Raw genomic sequence first — 24,511 nt, 5'->3', positions numbered from 1 at the left:
AAGAAGCAGAATGAGACCGCTCTGAGCCCCTCCTCCCCCTGATGTGGGCTGCCTCTGATTGGTCAACTGCCGGGAGTAGTTGTCCATTGAGAGCGCATACAAACTGTTTTCGTCAGAGAAACACCTGCAGAACTCGTAAACAAACCAAAATAATATAAATACTCTGTAAACAATGTCAACACAAAACATACAGCCATACATGTTCGGGCCGAATCAGACTCCAAAAACGAGAGTGAACTCAGCAACTTGCAAAAAGTAATGCATGTCTCTGTTTGGACAGTACTCTGCTTACCAACTATAGTTCAATAAAAAGTTGCCTTCCTTCACTCGCCTTATATATTTGTACATGCACCTGTTAAGAGGTGTACATGTGGCAAATGTACCACAATGCAAAAGAGGTGGAAAACGACTGCTGCCAAGAAATAGAGAAGGTAATGATGCTATTTGATAACACTTTCATGCATTGTTTGATATAGTTAACTGTATTTCTATCTTTCCTTTTTATTACTTAGAGCTTGTGGTTCAGGATTGGTCCTATTTTAGGTAGCCATCCCCCCGCCCCCCGATGGACTGCCTAAAATATCCAAGTAGAAAAAACTTTTTAAAACCTATTGTTTTCGGTGCCATGGAAACTAAATGTAGACACACTGGAAAACTCAAACATGCATTTATGTGAAAAAAAAAAAAAACAAAACGGCGCCATTCACTTATCTGATGAGTATTTGTAATTTCATCGAACTTCTGGCAATAACAATAAAGTTCTATTCTATTCAACACTTTAACACTGTAGAAATCTCAGAAAAGTCAAAAAGGCATAATAGGGCCCCGTTATAAAGATGATCTTGTATTGGCTTGGAAAATCTAAGAAATCAGTCAGCTCACTTACCAGACCTATGTTAAAACAAAGTGTGGTCACACTGGTAGCTACCACGGGTGTTTAACTGCATTTAGTCTTTAAATTACACTGAATTAGAGCTGTCACAACTACTGCAATTTTTTACCACCAAGTAAGTGGCTTCCTTTTTCCGTGATTCAATGTGCTTACACTGAATATTAAATAAATTCTAAATAAAAGCAACAGTACTGAGAGCTGGGTAAAATCACAAAATGTGGGCTAATCTAATACTTCTTGTGTTGAAAGACTTGCTGAATCATAATTCAGAAACATTTTCTGTTGTGTACTGGCCAAAATTGATGTCTGCGTGTATATGTGTTATCATTGGTATATTATGACCCCCAATAATGATTTGACACATTCTCGTAAGCGAAGAATTTTAGATTTTTCATACATGAAACGTGTATGCCTGTAGGTCAGTGCTATGGCAGTCTGCCATCTACAGCTGCTGGCAAGGGACAAATAGCACTCGTTTTCCCTGCAAGCTAGTGCACAGTGACTGTGATGCGGGAGGAGAAGGTAAACGGGACTTACTACCCCAGCAAGTTGGAATATCTGCTAAATTGTTGTTCACAAAAATGCAAAAACATGCATATGCAGCAGCATGGGAGCTGTTTTCACCATCACCAAGAAAGCGACAAAGGACAGTTAAAACACTGGCTTTCAGTCACGATAAAGCCAGACTTAAAGCCGGTGCGAAGGCTTTATAAGTTGGCTTTTACTGTGACAAAAAGCTGGTGTTGGCTTTTTGAGACCCCTGTTATAGCTTAAGGCCTATAAGGAACCACATACTTTTTCTCATTTATTTATTTTGGGTTTAGTGTTTTTTGTGTGTTCTTGTGTTGTGCACAGGAGAAATGCTCTTAACCTTTCAGAACAGCAGTGGCGGTTTAATTCATGTACTCTACTGACTTTTGTTTCCTGACTCAAAATTATCTATACTTCCTATTTCAGTTTCTCAAGAATATGCAACCCTTTACTTCTCTAAAATGTACAGCACTTTAACAGTGTTTTTCATTATGATTTCTTAACAGTGATGCAATGATATGCATCAGTTTTGTAGCCACTCCATAATCCAGCAGGCTTTATGAAATGCTCGATGGACAAATCGTGTGCAGTGTGTGTGATGTTTTTTGTAATGAAGGGCAGTGGCTGACACATCTCGCTCTGTTTGTCCTCTTTTTTCTCTCTCTCTGTAGTCACTGCATTAGTCAGATCTTGGAGAGTGTCAATCATATCCACCAGCATGATATTGTGCACAGAGACCTCAAGGTGAGTGGTTGCCCGTTTCCATGACAACCACACACACTCACACACCTCTGCTCGTGGTCATGGCAACACACAGATGGCTCTCAGTTGCTTCGTCTCTGTTTCTCTTCCTCTCTGCAGTTTTGCTTCCATCTCTTTTTTTTTCCTCCCCTGCGTCCCTCTCCCGTCTACCTTTTTTTTTCTTTTTTCCCCCCTCTGTTCCTCTATCTGTTGTCACATCTGTCATCCTGTCTGTCCTTGACCAGAGCTCTGTGTGCAAGTGCGTATATGTGCATGCATGTGTGTTCATGCTGAGCACAGAGATGGTGAGTCATGATCACGTGGAAGGGGGTTTGTCTCACCTATGGCAAGGATAAGGCAAGGGCTCTAACAACACATACATGCATTTACACACACAGACACTTTGTACCAATGTGACGGGGACTATTGTGAGGGCATAGCCATGGGAGTTGCCAGGACAACCAGAGTGACATCACACCACCCGTCATGTAACATGGGAGGGGCTTCAGTTGTCCTCAATTGCTGATTGGCTCAGATGAAAAGAATATGGGAAGAGAGCTTCTGTGTGACTTCCAGTTCTCTACCTAAACCACTTTGAGGGGATGGATTATTATAATATGTGTTAAATTGTACCTTTTCATGCAGAAACTGAACGGCGTGGGGGGACAATCTCAGCGGATGTTGCAGACGAGTGTGGGCGACTCTTATATGTGTGCACGCGCTGTGTTGCAAAATAATGCCATTACTCCGAGTGCTGCCCATCTGATTTGTTGGCCTTTTATCCTGAGTGGGCTTTTTACTGCGTCCCTTTATGTCCCGCTGCCCAAACAACTGCCATTTAGAACACTACCACACACGCAGCCTCTCACTAAGTACACTTTCCATTTAGCATGCAGTCTGCAGCACAGCCCAAATGACTCCCGAGTGGTTTCTATGGCTACGAATTCATGTCCATATAAGGCATTGTGGAGATTCTCAACTATACCCATCCTTGTCCTACCTCCTCTCTCTCTCCCTTAGCTTTTGCACACCTTTGCTACACCCCCACACAAGCTGTGTCGAATACATTAAATATAAATACATTTGTAAAGAAGAGCTTTACTGAAGAGGGCTATGATTATCGGTCTCTCACTGACTTGATTTCTACATGCTTTTTCACAATGTTTGTGTGTGTGTGTGTGTCCATGCAAGCCTGAGAACCTGTTGCTGGCCAGTAAGATGAAGGGAGCTGCAGTGAAGCTGGCAGACTTTGGCCTTGCTATTGAGGTGCAGGGGGACCAGCAGGCTTGGTTTGGTGAGAAAACATAACCCAGTAACACTTATATCAAATGTGTGGGACCATTTACCTGATCCGTTATGTTATATGGGTGTTGAATGCCCCAGTTTCAGAAAAAAAACACATCCAGTGCCAGTTAAAAGCCAAAATAATATTTATGGAGAGCATTGTTTAAAAGACTTGCTGCCACTTTCTAGTTCATGCTTAGGTCATTTTGTCCTGGCTAACAGCCAAGCTGCCAGTATTTGGCCAACTCTTTAGCAAGACAGAGATGATTAATGGACATTTACTCTCATCTCTGCACTATCATAATCTGGTCTTCCATAATGCATCAACAGGTCAGTAGTTAATTTTGTTCTCTGAATTATCTGTCGGACAGGGTTTGCGGGTACTCCTGGTTATCTCTCGCCTGAGGTTTTGAGGAAGGATCCCTACGGCAAGCCTGTGGACATATGGGCTTGTGGTGAGCTTCACATCACGGCAGCTAACCTGTTGCAATCAGCTGGCTTATGTTGAATTTTTGGGAAAATGAATAACAGACATTTTCAGTGTTTGTCTCCAGGCAAATTAGTCCATTTGCAGCCTTAAAAAGTCAAATTTCAATAATTAAATAACTCACTTCAGCCTAAAATAGACATTATCGTGCATATAAAGTGGCCGAGTAATCAAACTAATCCAACTCTTATTGTTTAAATTTTCTCTCCATTGTGTTCTGCTTTGTTGGATACAACTTGTTGCTGAGTTCTCTTCATCATAAACTACATGAGATGGATTTGTAACACGATATTTCTCTTTCCCACTTTATTTTCTGTCAGGTGTTATTCTCTATATCTTGTTAGTTGGATACCCTCCTTTCTGGGATGAAGATCAACACAAACTCTATCAGCAGATCAAAGCTGGGGCCTACGATGTAAGTGTGCTCTGTCTGTGTGTGCATTAGTGTATATTGGATGGCGGGTGCAGTGCAGGGGTTTGCTAAGCAGTTTTTGAATGTTAAATAGAGTCCAATTGAGATCTGGTCCAAAGCTATTGATCCTATCGGGGGCCTTCCTGACGCATTGCAGAGGGGTGTGTGTGTGTACATTGTGTGTGTGTGGGTGGGTGTGTGTGTAAGAAAGAGAAAATGAGAAGGTGGATACTCCTCTCTGTCGCTGGTTAATCAAATTACATTGCAGCCTGTTTGCAGGGAGTTTAATTTCTTCTGCACCTGGAACATAAACGTGTTTTGTAACGTGTTAAAATGTCAGTTTTGCTCATTGTGCCTTATGTCAACAAAGTAACACAAGATGTGGTGATCAGAAGCTATGTTTTGCGAAGAAGACTCCCAAGTCCTTCATGAAAGAAGTATTTATGCTAATCCTTTCCTTCCTTCTGTGATCTTGTTTCTCCATTTTCCTCAGTTCCCTTCCCCAGAGTGGGACACGGTGACTCCAGAAGCAAAGAACCTGATCAACCAGATGTTGACCATTAACCCAGCCAAGAGAATCACTGCTGAACAAGCCCTCAAACATCCATGGGTCTGTGTAAGTATTCACCCACTCACTTAAACTAGCAAAAGAACATCTGGATTCCGACATGACATTGAAGTACAGCTGAGTATTAAACCTTTACACAGCAGCACCAATATTATGACCATTCTATTGTCTTCAAATAACTACAAATTATCAGTGTATATTCGATAAATATTGTTTTTATAATTGTAAATGTCTTTTGGTTCTGTCATCTCACAGCACCGTTCTACAGTGGCGTCCATGATGCACAGACAGGAAACCGTCGAATGTCTCCGCAAGTTCAATGCTCGCCGAAAACTCAAGGTAACCATCCTGTATTTTAGTAGACTACCTTTCTTTTTTATGGTTTCTGGGTATGTCCAAACTAAGAGAATTTGGTAAATCTCTTTTTGTTTTTACACTACATTACAGAACTGATTACTTTGCAAGACCATGAATATGCCATATTATTTAATACTATATAATATCCTTTAATAATATCATTAGTTCTACAATAACAAGCAGAAGGTTTCTTATCAACATTTAAGCACTTAAATTGTATAAATATTATACATCTTTGACTTCCAGTTACCTCAGCCTAAGCTGACAGTTCAGACTCCTATTTCTGTGACTCAAAGCTTTTGATTTTGGATGATTGTGAGCAATTTCTTGGCTCAGATGTGTCCATTTCAAACTTTTTTTTGTTCAGAAGGTCTGGTATGAACTTGGTACAGCCAAGACTACCACAGGGCTGACATTGGAGGAAATGGTTTACACTATAACTTATAATTGGGAGGTTAAGTTTTAAATCATGAGACGTTGAGATGACATTTCCCACTTCTGTAATATACAGCATCATATGAAATTTACATCCCTGCGGATCTACTATACATACGTTTTAAGAAGGTGTTGGACATTAACACACCCTGCCTCTGTGTAGCTGCAGGGGAGCGAATAATCACTCAATTTATTGGGAGTTTAACACCATTAGTTGACCAGCTGCCCCCACGTTGGACTTTATATTGTCCTGTGGTAATAAAATACCATGCTTTTTAATTCCTATTTTTATTAGGATGCATGTCAAATCTCCAAAGGTAGCTTTTAAAATGGAAAATGTCAAGAACTAAAAGTTATATTTGGTCCTACCAACTCCAGACTAAGTTAAGGAGGTTAAAGGGTCTGCTTATACCTTTTGAAAAGCTCAATTTCTTCCTCTAAATGAGGCAGTTTGAAGCATTTAGAGTGAAAAGCAGCCTTAGTTGCTGTGGTTTGCATTCACAGCTGTACATGCAAACTATTAGATCAAGTAGCAACCGTTCTGTTTCTTCACATCATTTAAATTCATTTGCATAGAAGAATGTGTGATAGGACTTGGAGATGTGAAAACCTGCTGTTACTGTATGTGGATCCCCTACAGATGGTTGGATTTAACTACTGAAAAAGACTGCATTCCTGATTTTCAGAAAAAGCAGAAAGTTAAATATGTTGTCCCAGTAGAAATTAAGATAACTTGAAATCCTGTTAAATAAGACTCTGTGTACTCCTTATACTACCCTCACTTCTCTTTCCTCCGTCCTCTCCTCCTCCAGGGAGCCATTCTTACCACCATGCTGGTGTCCAGAAACTTCTCAGGTGGGTGTGCCCTTCGCCCTCAGCCTCCCACGCAGCACATGCAGAGTGAGAGGAGGGAGAGTGGATAGAGTCCTCTGCACCTCTTTTAGCCCCCTCTCTACACTCACACTCACCCACTCGTCCTCAAAATAACAACGTGTCTTTGTGTGTGCACAGAGGTTTGCTTGCTTTCAACATGAAACAGATTTGAAATTTGAAGTTATTCTGTGTTACAGTAGAATTAATGTATTGATGGATAATTATTAGCGCATTGCATCCTGATGTATGTTAGCATACCAGAATTGTTTAATGTGAGTGCCAGTTACGTCCTTGTCCAATGCTAATGTATCTCTCCTTGTGTGTGTGTGTGTGTGTGTGTGTGTGTATGTGTGTGTGTGTGTGTGTGTGTGTGTGTGTGTGTGTGTGTGTCTTTGTGTATGTATGTGTTCCTTTTTTCCGCCGCCTATGGAGCATTTGCATGTTTGAGAAAGAAGCCTAGATTTTTTTTATTTGACTTTTATGTTTTGGGCAAGTATGGTGTTCTCTTCAGGTGACCACTAAGATTATGTCTTCTGTTTTTTCTCTTTATTTTTCTTTTTTTTTTTTTTTTTTTCCTCTCAGTCTGCTGAGAGTGACTTGTTTTCACAGAGGCCTTGTTCTCAGCCTCAAAGTAATAGGTCAGTCGATGGTTAATGATTTCAACCCTGGGCCTAGGAATCCACAGGGGTGCACATCTTTGCTCTAGCCCATTTCTATCAATGTGTTGGATAAATGTGGGCTGTTGCCAGCTCCCCGGTAGCTTTCTAGGCCCGCGATTGAACATCGTGAGATAGACCTGCCTATTTTGTATAGCCCCTCCCAACTGTAGCATTTCTGTCCAATAGTGGGCCGGCAGCATACCAACTCTGCTGCTGCCGCCTCCTCCACGGCCTCACTGGCTCAGGAAGGTACGTCCCAGAGACACGCCCATCCACTTCCTCTCTACACACACAGCTACATCCTTGGTCCATAGTCCAGGGTGGGACATCATCATCATCATCCCCAAACACCAGCATGCAGCCTCTGCCAGCATCCTCATCAACATTCACATACATTTATGCATGGATACTCACACAGGTTTTGCTTTTTTAGGGTAATTTGGATGTGTTTTTGCTATAAAGCAAAGACAACATATTTTCTATGTGCAGTCATTTACATCAGCATCACTAAAATCAATATGGTTAAGCTAGCACTCCAGACCTCTTTACATTCACACCTCACAGCCACTCAGCCGTGATCTCATAGCCTCCCATTACATCCTCCAAATTAGTTAAGTTGTCACTTCTAGTAAGCTCCATCTCGACTTTCAGCTGACCCCTTATGCCCCTGTGTTCTCTCCCAGCCAGCTTTTCAGGCTGTGCACAGGGTGGACCGGGGCAGGGGATGAGGAGGGGCATGTATCCTGGGGGCGGGAACTGACACTGCAGGGGACCGGCAAGAGCTTGGTTGGCGTGCTGCCATCGTCAGACCTGGTTCTGGTGGGGCAAAAGATAAGAGGCGGATGCTGAGAAACTTGGGGAGAAGCTTCGACTGAGACGGAGGATGCAGTGGCTGCTTTCAGTGATGCTATACAAGGCATCACGGTTACGCAGCCCTCCTGATAACTCTTATGAGATAATAAGCATCCCACGTCTCTTCCCCCTCCCCTCTTGGGACCTTGTTTCAGTACTTTCAGAAAAGTTCCCACTGCAGGCAGGGATGCCACAAGACAACATAATGGCTTCTATTTTGAAAGTACTAAAACTTGGCTTATCTCTCATCCTGCTAAGTGACAGGGGTGAAGGTCGGCGATTCCAATGGTGGCTCCATGGATTGAGTACATTAGAAAAAAGACTGTAGAGCAGACTGGATTCTCCGTCACATTTCTTGACAAGAAAATCTTCTTTGCTCTGCAGTGTGCATTCGTTTCTGCACAGGATCAGAGTCTAGACAGAAAAAGGGTAAATTGTAAGCATGGGGAGACCAGCAGGGAGGCAGGAGTTACTCCAAGAATGTGTGATTGGTGTGCTGAGATTTGGGGTGTTTGTGGTGCTTTGATTGTCAGCTAAAGCCCTCTGAATGTGGGCTTCCTCACTGACTGGACCAAGTTGCCTGTTTGTAAGTTTCTGTAATTAACATGTGTGACATCAACACTCCAAATGAGACTCATCTCTCCCTTCTTTTAATCATTTAGGCTTTTTTTTTATTATGTGTTTTTTGTTTGTTTATTTGGGGGGGTTGGGGTTTGACCCTCTGATGTCACTCATTACTGTAAAATCCAAGCACTCCATTCTGAGACTTGCACTTCTTTGTAAAGTATGGCCGAGGCAAGGTTTGCCAATTTGCTCATGATGTTTCCTCGAATGGCATTGTAGTAAAATCTGGCAGGTGTGTTCGTTTGAAGTATTTCTTTATTTGTAGTAAGTTTTTTTTTTTGTTGTTGTTGTTTGTTTTTTGCCTTGGTGTCTTTTGCATGTGTGTGTCCTTTGTGGTTTAAATCCTACAAAATGTTCTCTTCAGATGCTTTCTAAAACCGCCATCCTTGCTCATTGCAGAGTCAGAATTTTGCTCGAGTGGCGTAGCCTTCCTGCAGTTATCTTGACTTCACTCACCTGGAGGCCATATTTAGAGAGCATATGAATGAGGCTGTCACAGGCTGTGTGGTAGAAATTACAGCCAAATGAAGAGCAGATGTTTGTACTCTGATCAATCAGCTCTCCTTTTCCTGGTTTTGGAATGAAAACTTTTTTTTTTTGTACATATTTTTCTCTTTGGATGCTGCATGGCCAGGACAAGACAGAAGCTGCATATCAGCCAAGATTAAGGAGCATGAGTTGTCACTTGATATTGTTTGCTGCTGTAAATGCTGTGCCCCTTATCTCTACTCTCTTGTAGTGAAACTCTAAGCCCTCTCTTCTTGCACCCCCCCTTACCCCTCTTTCCCTCTTCCATTTCTCATATGAAGGTAAGTAACACAACATAAGATTTTTGGAGCTGTGTGTAAGTAGAAAACGAGACAAAAAGGAATCAAGAGAGAGTTGAGAGCCTTAGACTTAGGGGAAACTGACTGGAGCCCTTAAAGGAAATCGATGATTTACATTAACCTAGCTCATCACCGTCGGTCCTGGCAGCAGTTTCAGTCTGACCATCACTCTCTTTCTAGATCTGCTGGGGTCTTCCAGACAGGAAATGGACTAAGGAAGTTTACTTTGCTCTCAGGTTTCTCTTTTATCCCCAGAAGGCAGTGAATGGATTAAGATGTGAATGGGTTTTGCAGAGTGTAGCAACCGGTTCAACCGGGAGAAATTTGCACAAGAAATCCATGCATGTTACTCTATGGAAACATCTACGCTTACTTTGTCAAAAAGGCAGAATTAATCTGGTTTCATAGATAGATCAAATTGTGGATCCAAGTTTCAGTAGAAACTAAGGACTGGGCAGATTGTGTGCCGTGCATCTTAACAGTAAAACTCAGTTTTGTACCTGTTTCTCTCCCTCTCTATCCTCTGTATTTTCACAGCATGCAAAAGTTTACTTAACAAGAAGTCGGATTCTGCTAAGGTAAGATTGTCTCAACACCTTTCCACCTTGCTATGTCTCTCTGTCCATTTATCCTCCTTTTTCTGCTCTGTTTACTTCACTTACCTCACAGTTTTCTCTTCATTTCAAGTTTTCATTCTTAATGATTTTGTTTTTCAGGAGTCTTTTGGTCAGGCTACCTGTAAATTTCTGTGCCTTACCGAAGGGTTTCTCAACTTTTGTGGCATGTTATAAAGACCCCACAATTCCCGTAGTTCCTCCACAAGTTGGAGAAGCTCTTCTTCTAACTCCCCTTTTTTCCAGTTCCAGTCAGTTCTCTTTTTTTTTTTGGTGGTTTTATCCATTCACCTTTAGTCCGTGTCAGTCAGACATCTGCTGCTCACTTTCCGAGCAGCCTCCCATCAGCCTCTGCTCTCTCCTCCTCCTCCCGCTTCCCTGTCTGTCTTCTCTGCCCCAGGGGTCTCTCTGTGCAGTTAAGTGGCACAGGCATAGAGAGTTAGTGAGGCAGTAAAAAGGATGATCTAGAGGCCATTCTATGGCACTCACCCTCTCATTTATCCTGTTAGCTCTCAACAGCCCGGGAGCCTCGACCAACATTAGCCCCATTCCCGAAAAGGCGTGTAATTCGAATGCATCTGTGTGTACGTTTGTGTAGCCTGTGTGTTCACTTTGAGTGTTTGCATTCTCGTCCCAGCCTTCTACCAACAACAGTAAGAACAGTATAGTGAGCGCCATCAATGCCCTGAAAGACACCAACATGGCAACCAACGCCCAGATGGTACAGTAGGCCGCCGCAGTGTCAGTTCCCGCCTCTTAGCTTCCCCACACCTCCCAAGTTGTTGCATAGTAGCCTGATGTGCCTCATCCTCCATCATAGTTGCTGCTTTTCATCTTTCATCTACCATCCAGGAGGTGTTGCACTGTATCATTCCCTGTACCAGCAGTTCCGTCCGCTGGCTATTTTACCCCCCCTCCCCTAAGGTGCACATGTGTCCCCAAGTTGGGCATCTAGCACTGTAGACGCTTTTTGGAAATTATTAAAAGAATTTTCAGTCTCAGGCTGAACATGTGCACCTGATCTTTTTTGAAGAAGCATGAACTTGTTGGTTGAACTACATCCCTCTAAAGTTGCACAGACAGCTTTAAAGTTCTTCAGACAACTAAGGCTGTTGATATTAAGCAGTACTCAGTCTTATACTGTAATAACCACTGTTTTCATATCTGCATGCAGTCCTTAACACCCCATACCTAACCAGCTCTGCTTTTACCATATACCATCTTAATATCTTTTTTTTTGTCATCTCAAGTTTTTAGCTCATCCGACAGTTTTTCTTGCTCTAACCTGTTTATCTTCACTAGCATCCCTACTGACATCCTGACCACACTGCCAAACTTAATCATGCGCTTTCATCCAATTTAGCATGTTTTGGTTTCATGGTGTTTTCTAGCATGCATTGAATTACATTCTGTAGTGCTGTCGTTGGATTGCAGTTTGCTTTGAAAGTGCTTCTCAACTAGTGCTGTTGGCCCCAAAAAACCAGTACTCCTTTTTTTTTTTTTTTTTTTCTTTTCAAAAACTGAGAATCAAAAGAAATGTGCAGTCAGAATAGATTTGTGTGTGTGTGTGTGTGTGGCTGCTAGGTTTTTTAAATGGTATCTCTGCTTTGAGAAATTATCTGCATTTTTAAACACTTTTCTGATGTTTTAGTCAAGTAGACTATAAATCTATTCATCAAGGAAATCACATTGTTTGATAATGAAAATCCAAATTAAACATGGATTAATCACCCAGCCCAAACCCAGACACACTTTTGACTATTAAAGGGACACAACTGCCGCTAAGACGAGGCTGTGTGAAGCCGGGGGCCTGGTTCAAGTCCAGTTGAGAGGTGCTGCTTCAGGACTGAAATGTCTCAGACTGACTCTTCTGTTCTGCATTGCAGGAGTCTCAGAGCACAGTGGTGCACAACCCTCCAGATGGAGTCAAGGTGAGATGTTTGTGCTTTGCTCTGTCTGAAGGTCCCAGACCCAGAATATTGGTCAAAGTCCTGGATCTTGTCTGTGTCGGTTTCAGTATGTTTCTGTTCTTCCCTCTGCACCTTAGGGATCAACGGAGAGCAACGCCACCAATGACGAGGAGGAAATGAAAGGTAGGAAAGGTACTCAAGTGTTTTATTCCCTTTTTCCTGCTCTTATCCGCTCTCTCTTTCTGTCTCCCATCAGTGAAGTGTGTGTATTTGACTGTGATTGGCAGGCGTGCTGAGATGCAACACGTGTCTCTCACACTTTTGACTGTGTGCCTGTCGTGTGTATGTGTATGTATGTGCGTTTGTATTTATTGTGTGTCTGGCTGCATTTTGTGTGTGTGTTCTAGCGGACAGTTCGGCGCTGAGTCAGAGCAGCGCCACAGAGGAGATGCCCCCACTTCTGCCCTCACCTCAAAGCTCACCTGCCAGTAAGTTTATCCATGGCAACCAGAAACTGTACGGTCGCCCCTGGCAGGGACCTAACACCTCTCCTCCCCACCCCCTCCCCCACACTCCCACCTTGGCTTCTTGCAGTCACTGCAGATGACTTTTTACATCTTTGAGCTCCCCTTCACTGTGATCCACCAAGCTGTTTTTTGAGGGTTCCCACTGGTTTTGGATTTGTGGAATTTAGTTTTTATATTTTGAACTTTTTTGTTTTTGTTTTTTTTTTTTTTGTTTTTTTCTGTTTCTACACCAGATTCTGAGAAATCTATAAACTCAGAAAATCGTAGAATTTCATCCTAATTGATTTTAAGAATTACAGTTTATTACAACTTGGATCTTATTCGCTGCTCTACTGAGATCTGGAAACACAGGAATCTGGGCAGTTAAAAAGAACCATACAAAGAGTAATAGCAGACCTTTCTACTTTGCTAAGGGATTGCTGGGGTTAGGTTTTGGATTAACCTTCAAAATACACGAATGACAAAAAAGTCCACAGCCATTTCAGCTCTGAATTTTCTTTTTACTTGGAAATCAGTGGGTTTACAAGACTGCTCACCGGTGGTCGACAGCAGACATCACAGCAGTGGGTTTTAACAACATCAGGGTCAAACCTGTCTTATTTGTCGATCCTGCACTTTCACACCAGTACACAGATTAAACCATTACTGGTTCCGGGGGGATCCTGAGGTCTTTTGGCTCAACTCCTTTGTCACCACAACAGACCGATGCAGAGTCTTCATCACTACAGAAGCTGCACCGAACTGCCTGTTGATCTCCTGTTCCATCTCTCCCTCACTCATGAACAAGACTCCAAGAAACTTGAATTCGTCCACTTGGGCAGGACCCATTCTTGATCCAGAGAGGACAAGCCACCCTTTTCCAATTGAGGACCATGGTCTCTGATTTGGAGGTGCTGATTTTCGTCCCAACTGCTTCACACTTGGCTGCTAATTGCTCCAGCGACAGCTGGAGATCACAGCCTGATGAAGCAAACAGAACCACATCATCTGCAAAAGGCAAAGACCCAGTCCTATGCCCATCAAACCAATACCTGTCGGCTGTCTCTTGACTCCCACAAGCCAAAAAGGCCTGGTAGGACTGCTTGTTCAGCTTCACGGCATCCCTTACTGTTAGCGTCAACCAATGAGTTCGGGGATTACCGCTGCAACAGGTACCAACAACCCTACGGCCACAGCTTTGGTTGGCTACTTCAACAATAGAGGCACGAAACACAACCCAATCAGACTTAGTGTCCTCTGCCTCACCCAGGACATGTTGCTTCACCGAAGGTGGGATTTGAAGCTCTTTCTGACAGGGGACTCCAACTTAACAAATGTATCAAAATTTATAATCGAAAAGCAAAAAAACTACTCATGATCCCCATTCACTCCCACTCCTCTAGCTCCTTGGTTTGCCCTAACCAGATGATTATTAGGCAGTCCACAGCAGCTTATGCTGCTATCATGCATGCACTCCACCAAGCCATGCCCAGCAAGACCTCAAGGAGAGAAATGTTAATGATTTTTCCCAAAACAGTATAGCAAAACCAAAACAACACATGCAAAACGATAAACAATATTACAATATATGAGCCATTTTCAGCTCAGTAAGGGGGCTGTTGCATGGCATCCTCTACGATTTTTAAGCACAAGTGTGGATTTCTGTCTTTTGCTCCAGAGAAGTCCTTCCGCACATTAAGCGGTCCTCACAGAGAGAACATTAAAATATTAATTGCATATACTATGTCAGTGGCTGTCGGTGGCCACAATTCTTCCTGTTACTCATCCTAAATGATGGTCTATCACCTATAAACCAAAATCTGCCACCACAGCTTTAAAACTCAGAGGCTTCTCACTTCATTTAGAGAGACTGTAGTAAAATGGTGGCACAAATGTGGCAGCTGCCATGTATGTTGACCCACAGCAGGTAGATATTAATGGCTCATTTAAAGAGAATAAAAACTTATTTTAGTAAAGTGATTAGATACCATCAGAAATGCGGTTTTACATTATATATTTAATTTTTATGTTATTAATCTTTGACTTTAAATAAAGGTTAAACCTTCAGTGTTTACACTATTGATTTGATCATCATTTCTTCATAACAAGGCTTGCAAAGTGAAAAGCTTGCACGTTGCTCCAAGTGTGAAAAGGAGATGCAAACATTTTGCATCAAGTGGGTTAATACAGGACTTTCATTGTACAATTCATTGTACTGGTTGTGACCAGACAGAACGAACAGTAATGAGTTAAAATTGGTCTTTTTATACCTCTGGCTTGCTTGAAATTGATTCTTTAATTATTTAAGTATTTATGATGGATACTATGCTTATCTGCATTTGTGTTTTGTATATGTCTGGACTAATAAAATGAAGCTGTCTGAGTGGCACAAAGCTCAGAATGAATCCACTAGTTTTGTTGAATTTGGAGTGAAAACTGGGAAGAACTTCCCATTCAGACAACAGTTGCAAAACAGCTTTGAATCATTTTATAACCACTCACCAAAGGAATCAAATTGGCCTACTGTATGCTTGATATTAGCTTGTAAGCTCTTCACTCAGAAGTTGTCAAAGTGGAGTTTTTTTTTTAACTCTGATGGACTTGAAGGAGGAGGAAAGATGAGCCAAAAATTGTGGAAATGTCTTAAAGAAGCTGTTGGCATCCGGTGAGCAACACCTCTAAATGTTTGTCTCCTGACTGTAGCATTTATCGCCTTGTTCCCAGATCTAAGCAGTTACCTTGAGGGAAATGTTATAACTAAAGGTTAAAAAAAAAAGTAATAAAGTTGTAATAAACTGAGTGGTATTTCAACATCTTTTAACAGTGATTCAGAATTTTTTTTTTTTTGTTTGGCACATTGACCTCAGATGTTCATTAGCTGGTGACGACACGTCCACTTTGCTGTCCTCTATTCAAACGTTTTTTCAGCAACACAGATGTTTCGGAGCTCAGACCTAATTAGGGAAAGTAAAACAGAAAAGTTGTAGAACTTTTCATCAGCACCACTGTGGGAACCCTGAAATCTGTGTGTGAGTGTGTGTGTTTATCTTGGTGACCACTGCATAAACTGACTTCCTCCTGATGTGACAGCCCCAGCTGGAGGAAGCCTTGCTTACCTTGCAGCTGAGCGTCCTACACAGGTCTCCTGATCTGGCAGGCCCTGCTTGCTCATCTGACTTTCCTAGAGTCATGCACACTATAGAGCATCCTGTTTCTGCTTGCCCTCTTATCCTCCTTTCTCCTCTAATTCTCTCTAATAGACCATTCTTTCCCTCCTCTGTACTCTTAAGTCTTTTCCTTAATCTTCATCTTCCTGTTGTTGATGGACACAGTCAGCTCTCCTCCCTCTCTTCACTCCTCTCCTGTTGTCCACTCCTTTCTTCCTTCCTGATCATGCTAAGTTTTCCCACAGGCATAACATGAGCTAATTATGAGCAATGTCTTCGATCTTGTTGCTTGCTGCTATAGTACATCAGAGAAAGCTTTGTTAATCTATATGAGCATTAAGAGGAGAGTAGATGTGAGCAGAGCGGACAGGGAAATGAGTTTCACATCTCGCATCATCGTGATGAGCATTACACCGATCTTGCTTCCAGCTACCATCATGTCCTCATGTTTCCCATCTGCATGTGTTGTGGACCGACATCACCTCCCATCTCTTGGTTTATTTCCTACTAATTCCTGCTAAACGATCGCCCACATCCACTTTGTTTTACTGCATGGACCGTGTGCATGTTGTGTGTGGCTCATCTATCATCTTCTGTTGTCAATCCACGTTTGTTGACCAATCATTGTGTGTTTCAGTTCCACCGCATGACGTAAAGCGCATGGCATGGAACAGCACGGGCAACAGCTCCTGTCCCGACTCTGACCACTCACAGTCCTCCATTCCTGCCGCTCCACTAGGGAGCAACACTGTCGCTGCTAAAAGCAACACTAAGCCGAGTAAGAGCACATCCGCACTAACTAACTCAGCTTTCCCTGCCTTCTACTCCCTGTACCTGTTGATCTCCATAACTTTTCATCTCTGAAGAGGTCGTTTTCTCATAAGTTGTTAATGCTCACCATAAGCTATGTTTTCAGTGTTAATACTTCACCCAGATTCTTTATATTTCACACAATCTCTCCTTAAAACCTACAAAGGTCACTAAATAAAGTATCAGCCTTTCACTTTCAGTATAAGAGTCCAGCCAGTCCCATCAAACAACTGAATCCAGTCAAAGAAAAGAAGCTGCCTTCCGTCAGCAAGGGACACTGATTGATCTGTTTAGTGTTTTGGTCAGAAATGGAAAGCTTGAAGCCTACAGAGACAGATTTTGTCATGCCTGTGATCTTGTAGAGTAGAGCTGCGTCTCAAGTCCTCCTTTTCAACCATGTTAGTTTCATTACTGGTTCAGAACCAGTGCTTAACTTGAACCCACTTCTTTGTGTTTGCCTGCCCACTTCCAACAGGAAGTCTTTGCTCAACTCTTTGCTGGTGTAGAGCAGAGGATTGCTTATGTCAAGAGCTGAAGACTGGATTATGGTAACCAACCATGCAAGGAATAAGAAAAGAAGTTGGGACCAGTGTGTGATTGTTCCTCTCATTTTACTTTGTTTTAATATTTTGATATTGCCAGCACAATGCAACATTTACGTTCCCATATCAAGCACTCTTACTGAACAGTGTAAATAGGATTTGAAAGGTCTGTTCTTCTTTTATAAATTCACGTCAGCATTGTCCTCTGTGTGGACAATGTAATAGTGTTGCTTGGTGGTGGAAAAGCAAATCTGTTCTTTGGAGTCCCTTGAGTTGAATCAAATCTAGACTTTTAGATAGTTGTGGTTACTTTTGGTGTTGGAGCTGCTCTGGTTGGCATTTGTTGATTTGGCTCACAGAAAAGAAAATATGGGCCATCTTTTATCCAAATACATGAGAAACCTGTAAATATTGTCCCTGAGAGACGGAGGCATAGTCATGATTTTGGCAACTCGTTTCCTGTTTGAGCTAATGTTTTCTTAAATGGGTCTACTTTCTGTCTGAATGATCACTCTGGTCACTTTTCCATAATGTTCTCCTCAGAAAATAACAGAAATAAAGGTGGATCTATTGAGCTTAATAGCTGCATATCAGAGAAGTCAGATCATATTGTCCAGACTTTCTTGAAAGAAACATTAAAAAGCTGCTGAAAGTTACTTCCAAGTTCATGTTTGAGCTGCAGCTCCTTGTGTTTGCTGGACCCAAACGCTTGTTCAAGCTATATTTTTCTCCTAGCTTTAGCTGTTCTGGCTTTTAACTTGTCAGATTGTCATAGCAATATGACATGTTGGTTAAAAAAAAGAGATGTTTTGTGCCTAATTTGCTGTTTTTGTCAGTCATAGCTCTTTCTCACAGAGCCATAATTTACTCTGTTACCATGGTGGGTAAATCTGTTGTTGTTTTAATGTAATTTAGTAATCCTGGTCAAGGGGAGACAAAAAATATAGAAATAATGTAATGTGATTTAAAAATTCCATTTAAGTTCTAAAAAAAGGTTTTCTTGCAAATGAAGGATTCTTCATTTTTATGAATCTGTTTATGTGAACTTTCAGTCTCACGTTTGGTTTTCCAACTGTAACTAAACCTGTGATATCTTGTCATGTGTCTGTAAACATAGTGGATATCTCATGCAGCACTTCATTATTTGGTGATGGGAGTCTGTTACGAAGTCTGTTATTCACAGACTGTTTGTGGTTTAGTGGCAGTGTGTGTTCACAGCAGAGTCGTTTCCAGGCAGTTGTTGTCACACAGAAGGTGAGAAGATGAGGTCAAGCTGCAGTGACAGCTGCTTTGGAGCGAGTGAGGTTGAAGAAGAGTGAGTTGGAGTGTGTGAAGGAAGGCAGGAACAGAGCTGATGAGAGAAAATGTCATTTAATAGTTTACTCATCTGCCTTCGCACCAACTTCCATCTGTTTTTTTTTTTTCTCTCATTGTTTTCTGTAGCTCGTAAACAAGAAATCGTCAAGATAACGGAGCAACTGATCGAGGCGATCAACAATGGAGACTTTGAGGCCTACACGTGAGTCCACCTGCAGATGTTCAGAGGATAGCTACAGAAGATTTACACAAGATCTAAACTGATTGTCATATTCAGACTAAATCCATTAGAGTCATCTTTGAATTTACTTTTTTTCTTCTTCTTTTCTTTGCTTTTCTTCGTCAGGAGGATTTGTGATCCTGGTCTCACCTCTTTTGAACCTGAGGCTCTGGGAAACCTGGTGGAGGGCATGGACTTCCACAAGTTCTACTTTGAAAACTGTGAGCTTCCTCCTCATTGTTATTCTTTATTATTTATCTTGTGTTGGATACACTGCAAAGAACAGTTAGACCTTTAGGGAAATGCCAAGAATATTTGTCACTATGAGTAAACTAGGTTGTTATAGTTACTTCTGATGCAAGTAATCACTTTCTGTTATACCATTGTCTGGGTGAATACTCAATTCTGATTGGCTGGAAGGTGTCCATGAAAGAAGTTCCGGCCAAATAGACTTATTTTTGTAAATTATTGCGGTGACTAAACGGTAGTTGGTAACCGTGGCAGCAGAAACTCAGCCAGAGGGCAGCGGACGCCAGATCAGAGCAGCCTGCAGGCTTATTGAATGATGTAGGAAACTATCTGTGGACTTTGACTGTTTAAAACAAAATGTCGCATCATCCTCTGGACACACACAAGCTGTAGGATCTGCACCCGCCCTCTGAAATGATTCTGTCACGTAACATAATGTTAAGCAATCATCTCCCTTCTCTCCACTGATCAGGTCTAATACAACAGCTGCGGCGACCGAGCTGCAGGTTCTGTGTCAGAGCCGGTTAAGACTCGCCGCTGGAGACACGCCAGATCATGGCGTCGCTATGAAATCAGACGACATGAATTGACGACGGTTCACGCCTTCGCGTCGTCCATTAATTTATAATAATTGCCACCTCGTCAGGCTTTATCCCTTACTTATACCATGGTCTGGGTGAATACTCGATTCTTATTGGCAGGAGGGTGTCCATTAAAAAGTGATAATGGACATCTATGAAAGAAGTTCCGGTCAAATAGACGTTGTAAATTATTGCGGTGACTAAACGGTAGTTGGTAACCGTGGCAACAGAAACTCAGACGCCACGCTGCAGACATGAAAGATCATGTGTGTGACTGCGCATCGCTGTGAAAGCAGGTGAAGGCTTACTGGGCTCCAGCAGTCCAGGAGAGACGAGAATGGAGCAACATTTTGTCATCCTGCAACGTCCCAACCAGTAGTGGTCAGGGTCCACAAACGTTAAATCTCTGATTTTAACGGTAAAAAACATCATTAATGCATTAATAATTTATTTAATATTTTTTTCTTTTATAAGTGACCATGGTATAAGCGGGATAATGCCCTTCAAGGTGTCTGTTATCATAAATTAAAGGACGACGCAGAGGCGTGAACCGTTCCACGCGAAGCGGAGTCGGGCATTATCCCTTACTTATTGGCCATTCTGATAGTACCAAATATTTAGTTTACTCCCAACAAATAACTTTTAAAAGAAAATAACTTCATTGAAGAATGCTTATTTTTATTTAAACTTAATTTTATTGCATGTAAATAACTTGTGTTGTAGGGTCTATTTCTTACTTTTGTCAGTTCTGATAAGCATGAAGTGCATCTCTACTGGTACACCAGTACAGGAATGGTCCCACAGCCATCAGATTTTAATAGTAAACTGGCAGAGTTTAACGTAAAATGTAAAACTGCATCTCATGCACATCAGAAGTCTGAAGATCCTTCAGTCGCTTTGCTCTCCAACAGTAACTTTGATGTATTTTTTGTCTAGTGCTAAGCAAGAACAGCAAACCCGTGCACACCACCCTGCTCAACCCCCATGTGCACCTGATCGGTGAGGATGCCGCATGCATCGCCTACATCCGGCTCACACAGTTCGTGGACTCCACAGGCCGTCCTCGTTCAAGCCAATCGGAGGAGACCCGGGTGTGGCATCGCCGTGAAGGAAAGTGGCTCAACGTTCACTTCCACTGCTCAGGAGCGCCTGCTGCACCACTACATTGATCAGGTTCTCATTCATACTCATTTCATTTGGAATAGTTTTGTGTTTGTGAGCACAGATCCTAATTTAATCCTTATTTAGGCCTGTTTGCTTTGATTTCATGAAAATTAGTCCTGAAACTAAATCATAAACATTTTTTATTCAGATTTTAAAATTAAATGGGAATGGTGTCCACTCATAAACTCAAATTAGTCTTACAACTGCAGTTGCTTGATTTGAGACTGTTTCAGCCTCCATAACTGAAAAACTCTCATGTGTTTCTCCCCCTGTCCTCCCTTAGTGGTCCTGAGCCTCCAGTCATCTGGAGTGTGTGTTTTGGGGGGCAGTTTTTTCAGCGAGCGTGTTTTAAGAGGTGCGTCCTCTGCGTGGATTGGCTAGTGCCAGGAGCCCGGCCGGGCGAGATCGCATCCCTCTCCACGTTACCAACCAATCCTGTCTCTCCTTTGACCTGCCGGGGGCCGGCTGAACACAAGAACCCGCCCCCATAGGATGATGCATGCATCTGGCGCCTGATTGGAGGGCGCATCTTTGCCCTCTGTCCCTCCCCTGGCAGCCATCTTTTTTCTGCCCGCGCGAGATGAGACGTCCTGGGGGGAGGAGAGGATTTACAGTTGAACTTGTGACAGTTTATGAGTATGAGTTATGAATATACTGTGTAAATTATGACTAGATGTACCAGAAACCACCAAAACCCAACCAAGCATTTATCACTATCTAATAAAGGGAGGAGCAGAGAGGAGTGTGAAGTTAGCAGCTGAGATTTTGGACACATTTAGGGATTACTGGGTAGAAAGTGTTGCACTCACTACCTGGGTGTTAAGATGAAGGGAGATTTTTTTTTTCCTCAACTGAATTTAAGAGGGAAAAAGAATCAAGTTTACTCAGTCAGAGAACTTGGTGACGAGAGAAACTTGATATTAAAAAAAAAAAAAGAAGAAAAAGAAAAAAAACATGAAGCACCAAAGTGTAGAACTTTAGGCTTTTTACGTGTTTGTGTTTTCGTTTGTGTGCTTGTTTTCCGACAGAGCGGAAATCGTATTGGTGTGAGATTGGGCCGGTGGGGGGAGGTTGCCGCGTGGCGTCTGACTTGAGGTTACACGTTTTGTTGTGTTTTTAGCATCCTGATCAGTTTGCGTTTCTGTGAATAACCGGAGCCTTTTTTTGGTTTGTTTTCCTTCCTTTTTTTTTATATATATATATATATATGCTCTGACTAATTCTATAATGGAGGCTCCTTTTTAAAGCAGCAGAGTTTTAAATTTAGGTTTTTTTTTTTTTTTGTTTTTTTTTTGTTTGTTTAAAAAAGAGGGATTTTATTGTAGAAACTAAAAGCTAAATTCACCTGTTGTGTGCATGTATATGCAGTGGAGGGAGATAGTGGGTCGAGAAAGGGATCTACGCTTTGCATGTTTGCCCGCTGCCACTCCCTCCTTAACCCCCCCACCTTCTCTTTAAGCGTCTTCTCTTGGAACCTCTTCGTTTCTCTGCTTTCTGCAAGGGCCTGGTTTGTTTATAATCACTGTGTAAATACAGTGTATGTATAGACATATGTAGAAAAGTGTAATATATGTACATGTATCTAAGAGACACTCATCCTGTGCATTATGGGGGACCACCCCCCATGGCCTCTACGACTCTTGAGTAGTTTAAATTCCCCACTTTAAAAATACTTCCTTAAGATATCGGTAGCTCTAAATATTTCATGGCCAACATGAATACACACTTGCGTAGGCAACCAATTCCAGTCCCATGGCCGTATGACTGTTTTATGAAGATGGGGAATAAAATAAAAAATAAAAAAAGCAAGATGGAAGTAGTTTAATCCCCCCACACAGCCCAACAGCCTTCATAATAGTGTCCTTAACTCTTGATCCCACAATGCTGTGAGCCGCCTTTTCATATCATATGCATCCACACACGCCTGGCAGTGTGTTTTAAGCTTTGTAACATATCTGCATCGCTGCTGTGTGACCTGCCCCACCACACCCCGTCCTCCTCCTCCTATGTCGTGCTGCTTTAAAATAGTTTCCATCCATCAGCAGACAGTCGTATCTTCATCCCCTCCTTCCAGTATCTCCACCCTTTCCTTTCCGTGTTCAAACTGCTCTTGAGATGTTTATTTGTACCTCTTCGTTGTTCCCGTGTTAACTGGTTATTTGAGTTTTTTTGTTGTTGTCGCCGTTGCTGTTTGTCGTTTGGTAATTTGCCGATCTGCCAAGCTGGAGTTCTGCACTCTCCCTCGTACACAAGGAAAAAAACTTCAATAAAAATGATAAATATAAAGGGAAAAGAGGGAGGAAGGAATCAAAGACAACACAAAATTGACTATATTGATCAGGACTAAATTATTTATCAATGTAATCTACCCTTGGTGGTTTTAAACCGTGCCTGCTCAGTTGAGAGGAGTGTTGAAAGGCAGAGTAAGAGTTGGTGTGTGCAGGTTTGTGCGACCTGAGCGGGACACTTAGTTATATGCATGTTTCAGTTACACATTTCTACCATGTACCTACCTGATTAAGGATGGAGTTAGTGTTAATATATGATATTTGCATCTTTTGAAATATGAATTTCCTCCATCCAGAATGTTGAATAGGTGACATAAAAATATATTTAAAAAAAAAAAGAAGAAAATTTAAAAAAAAAGAAAAAAAAAAAAGATTCAGGAGCCGTAGCTTGGTATGAGGCCCTCGATGTTCGCATTTTTCCCTGCGTTGTAATGATATACTATTGGGCTGCGCTTTCTCCCCCAGCCTTCCCATGGATGCTGGATTTTTTTTGCATGATCATGATGTACAATGAAATACAACCATGAATTGACGACTATCAAGTGTTTGTCTGAGTGTTAGTTGGTCTTCATCATAGCTTTGTTATTCTTCAAACTTGGATCTTGAAAGTATTTAATAAAAATACTATTTCAGCACTGGTTTGCTTCTCTGTAGTCGTTCATTTCCTCAGGTTTGTCATCACATCAACTGTTCCATGTCTTGGAGAAGTCGGCGATTTCCACATTGTTTTGGTGCTTTCTGATGAAATGTTTCTGCACTGATCATATGTCAGACTGTGTTTAGACAAAAAAATATATATACACACTACTGTTCAAAAGTTTGGGGTCACTTTGCCATGGGATTCAATAGGGAAGTGACCCCAAACCTTTGAACAGTTGTGTATCTCTTGTGTTTTTCACCAGCAGACTCATTCTGAAATCACCCACTTACGATCTAATAAAGAAAGTCAACTCATTTTAACACCAGAGTAATGATTAGTCTGCTCACGTCCAATTTTAGGAAGTTTGTTTTAACTATTTTTCAGCACAAAGAGCCTGGCTTTGAACAAACCAGCTTTTTGTGAGTCTGTGATTGGCTGGCATCTCTTAACATCAACAGCTGGCACAATATTTGCCCTCCATACTCGTCTGTCATCACATAACAAAGTCAGATTAAGCTCTACATAACGCTGCACAGACTTCAGGCTGTGAATGTACATGCAGGATGAAGACATCGTCCCGTCTCCGTCCTCCACTGTGTCTGTTTTAGCTAGGTAGAAGTGTTAAGTAATGCTTCAGCCTTGTTTAAAATGGTTTTTGTGCTGTTATTTATGAAGGTTCTAGTTATTTTCAGGGTTTTGCGTCTGTGTGTGTGTGTGTGTGTGTGTGTGTGTGTGTTTGTCTTGGAAGTAGGACAGCTCCCCCCGGTTCCTCTGCTTTCTGTGTGAGTAATGAGGAGAGCTCAGCAGTTGGTTAACTTTGACACTCGCACTTACTTTATCAAAGACACAGAAAAGGAGAAACTCGCAGGGGAATGTGTCTTGTTAGCTCTCTCTGACCTCTGACTCTTGAGTGTCAAAGAAATTAGGAGAAAAGCCAGAACGAGCCTCCTGAATCTAAATT

General features: G+C 41.9%; 1 protein-coding gene across 14 annotated transcripts in view; it reads left to right on the top strand.

Moving 5' to 3' along the window:
• Nucleotides 1-23,548, top strand: part of LOC121632390 (calcium/calmodulin-dependent protein kinase type II subunit gamma-like) — a 41,511-nt gene extending 17,963 nt beyond the window's left edge. Inside the window, exons 6-23 of one of the 14 annotated variants that reach the window (XM_041973855.1) lie at nucleotides 2,095-2,167; nucleotides 3,356-3,458; nucleotides 3,820-3,903; nucleotides 4,256-4,350; nucleotides 4,841-4,963; nucleotides 5,171-5,254; nucleotides 6,520-6,562; nucleotides 7,426-7,488; nucleotides 10,080-10,120; nucleotides 10,794-10,877; nucleotides 12,043-12,087; nucleotides 12,204-12,249; nucleotides 12,474-12,554; nucleotides 16,377-16,517; nucleotides 18,535-18,610; nucleotides 18,755-18,849; nucleotides 20,395-20,631; nucleotides 20,906-23,548. In XM_041973855.1, the coding sequence (XP_041829789.1) occupies nucleotides 2,095-2,167; nucleotides 3,356-3,458; nucleotides 3,820-3,903; nucleotides 4,256-4,350; nucleotides 4,841-4,963; nucleotides 5,171-5,254; nucleotides 6,520-6,562; nucleotides 7,426-7,488; nucleotides 10,080-10,120; nucleotides 10,794-10,877; nucleotides 12,043-12,087; nucleotides 12,204-12,249; nucleotides 12,474-12,554; nucleotides 16,377-16,517; nucleotides 18,535-18,610; nucleotides 18,755-18,849; nucleotides 20,395-20,627 (1,510 nt within the window). In that variant the 3' untranslated portion in view covers nucleotides 20,628-20,631; nucleotides 20,906-23,548. Of the gene's footprint in view, nucleotides 1-2,094; nucleotides 2,168-3,355; nucleotides 3,459-3,819; nucleotides 3,904-4,255; nucleotides 4,351-4,840; nucleotides 4,964-5,170; nucleotides 5,255-6,519; nucleotides 6,563-7,425; nucleotides 7,489-10,079; nucleotides 10,121-10,793; nucleotides 10,878-12,042; nucleotides 12,088-12,203; nucleotides 12,259-12,473; nucleotides 12,555-16,376; nucleotides 16,518-18,534; nucleotides 18,611-18,754; nucleotides 18,850-20,394; nucleotides 20,632-20,905 lie in introns of all 14 variants that reach the window. The other 13 variants (XM_041973854.1, XM_041973858.1, XM_041973857.1 and 10 more) reach the window with 13 other exon arrangements.
• Nucleotides 23,549-24,511: the final 963 nt, after the last annotated feature.

This window comes from Melanotaenia boesemani, chromosome 21, assembly GCF_017639745.1.
Source record: "Melanotaenia boesemani isolate fMelBoe1 chromosome 21, fMelBoe1.pri, whole genome shotgun sequence".
Taxonomy (NCBI): Eukaryota; Metazoa; Chordata; class Actinopteri; order Atheriniformes; family Melanotaeniidae; genus Melanotaenia; species Melanotaenia boesemani.
This window is presented reverse-complemented; position numbering and strand designations above follow the sequence as displayed.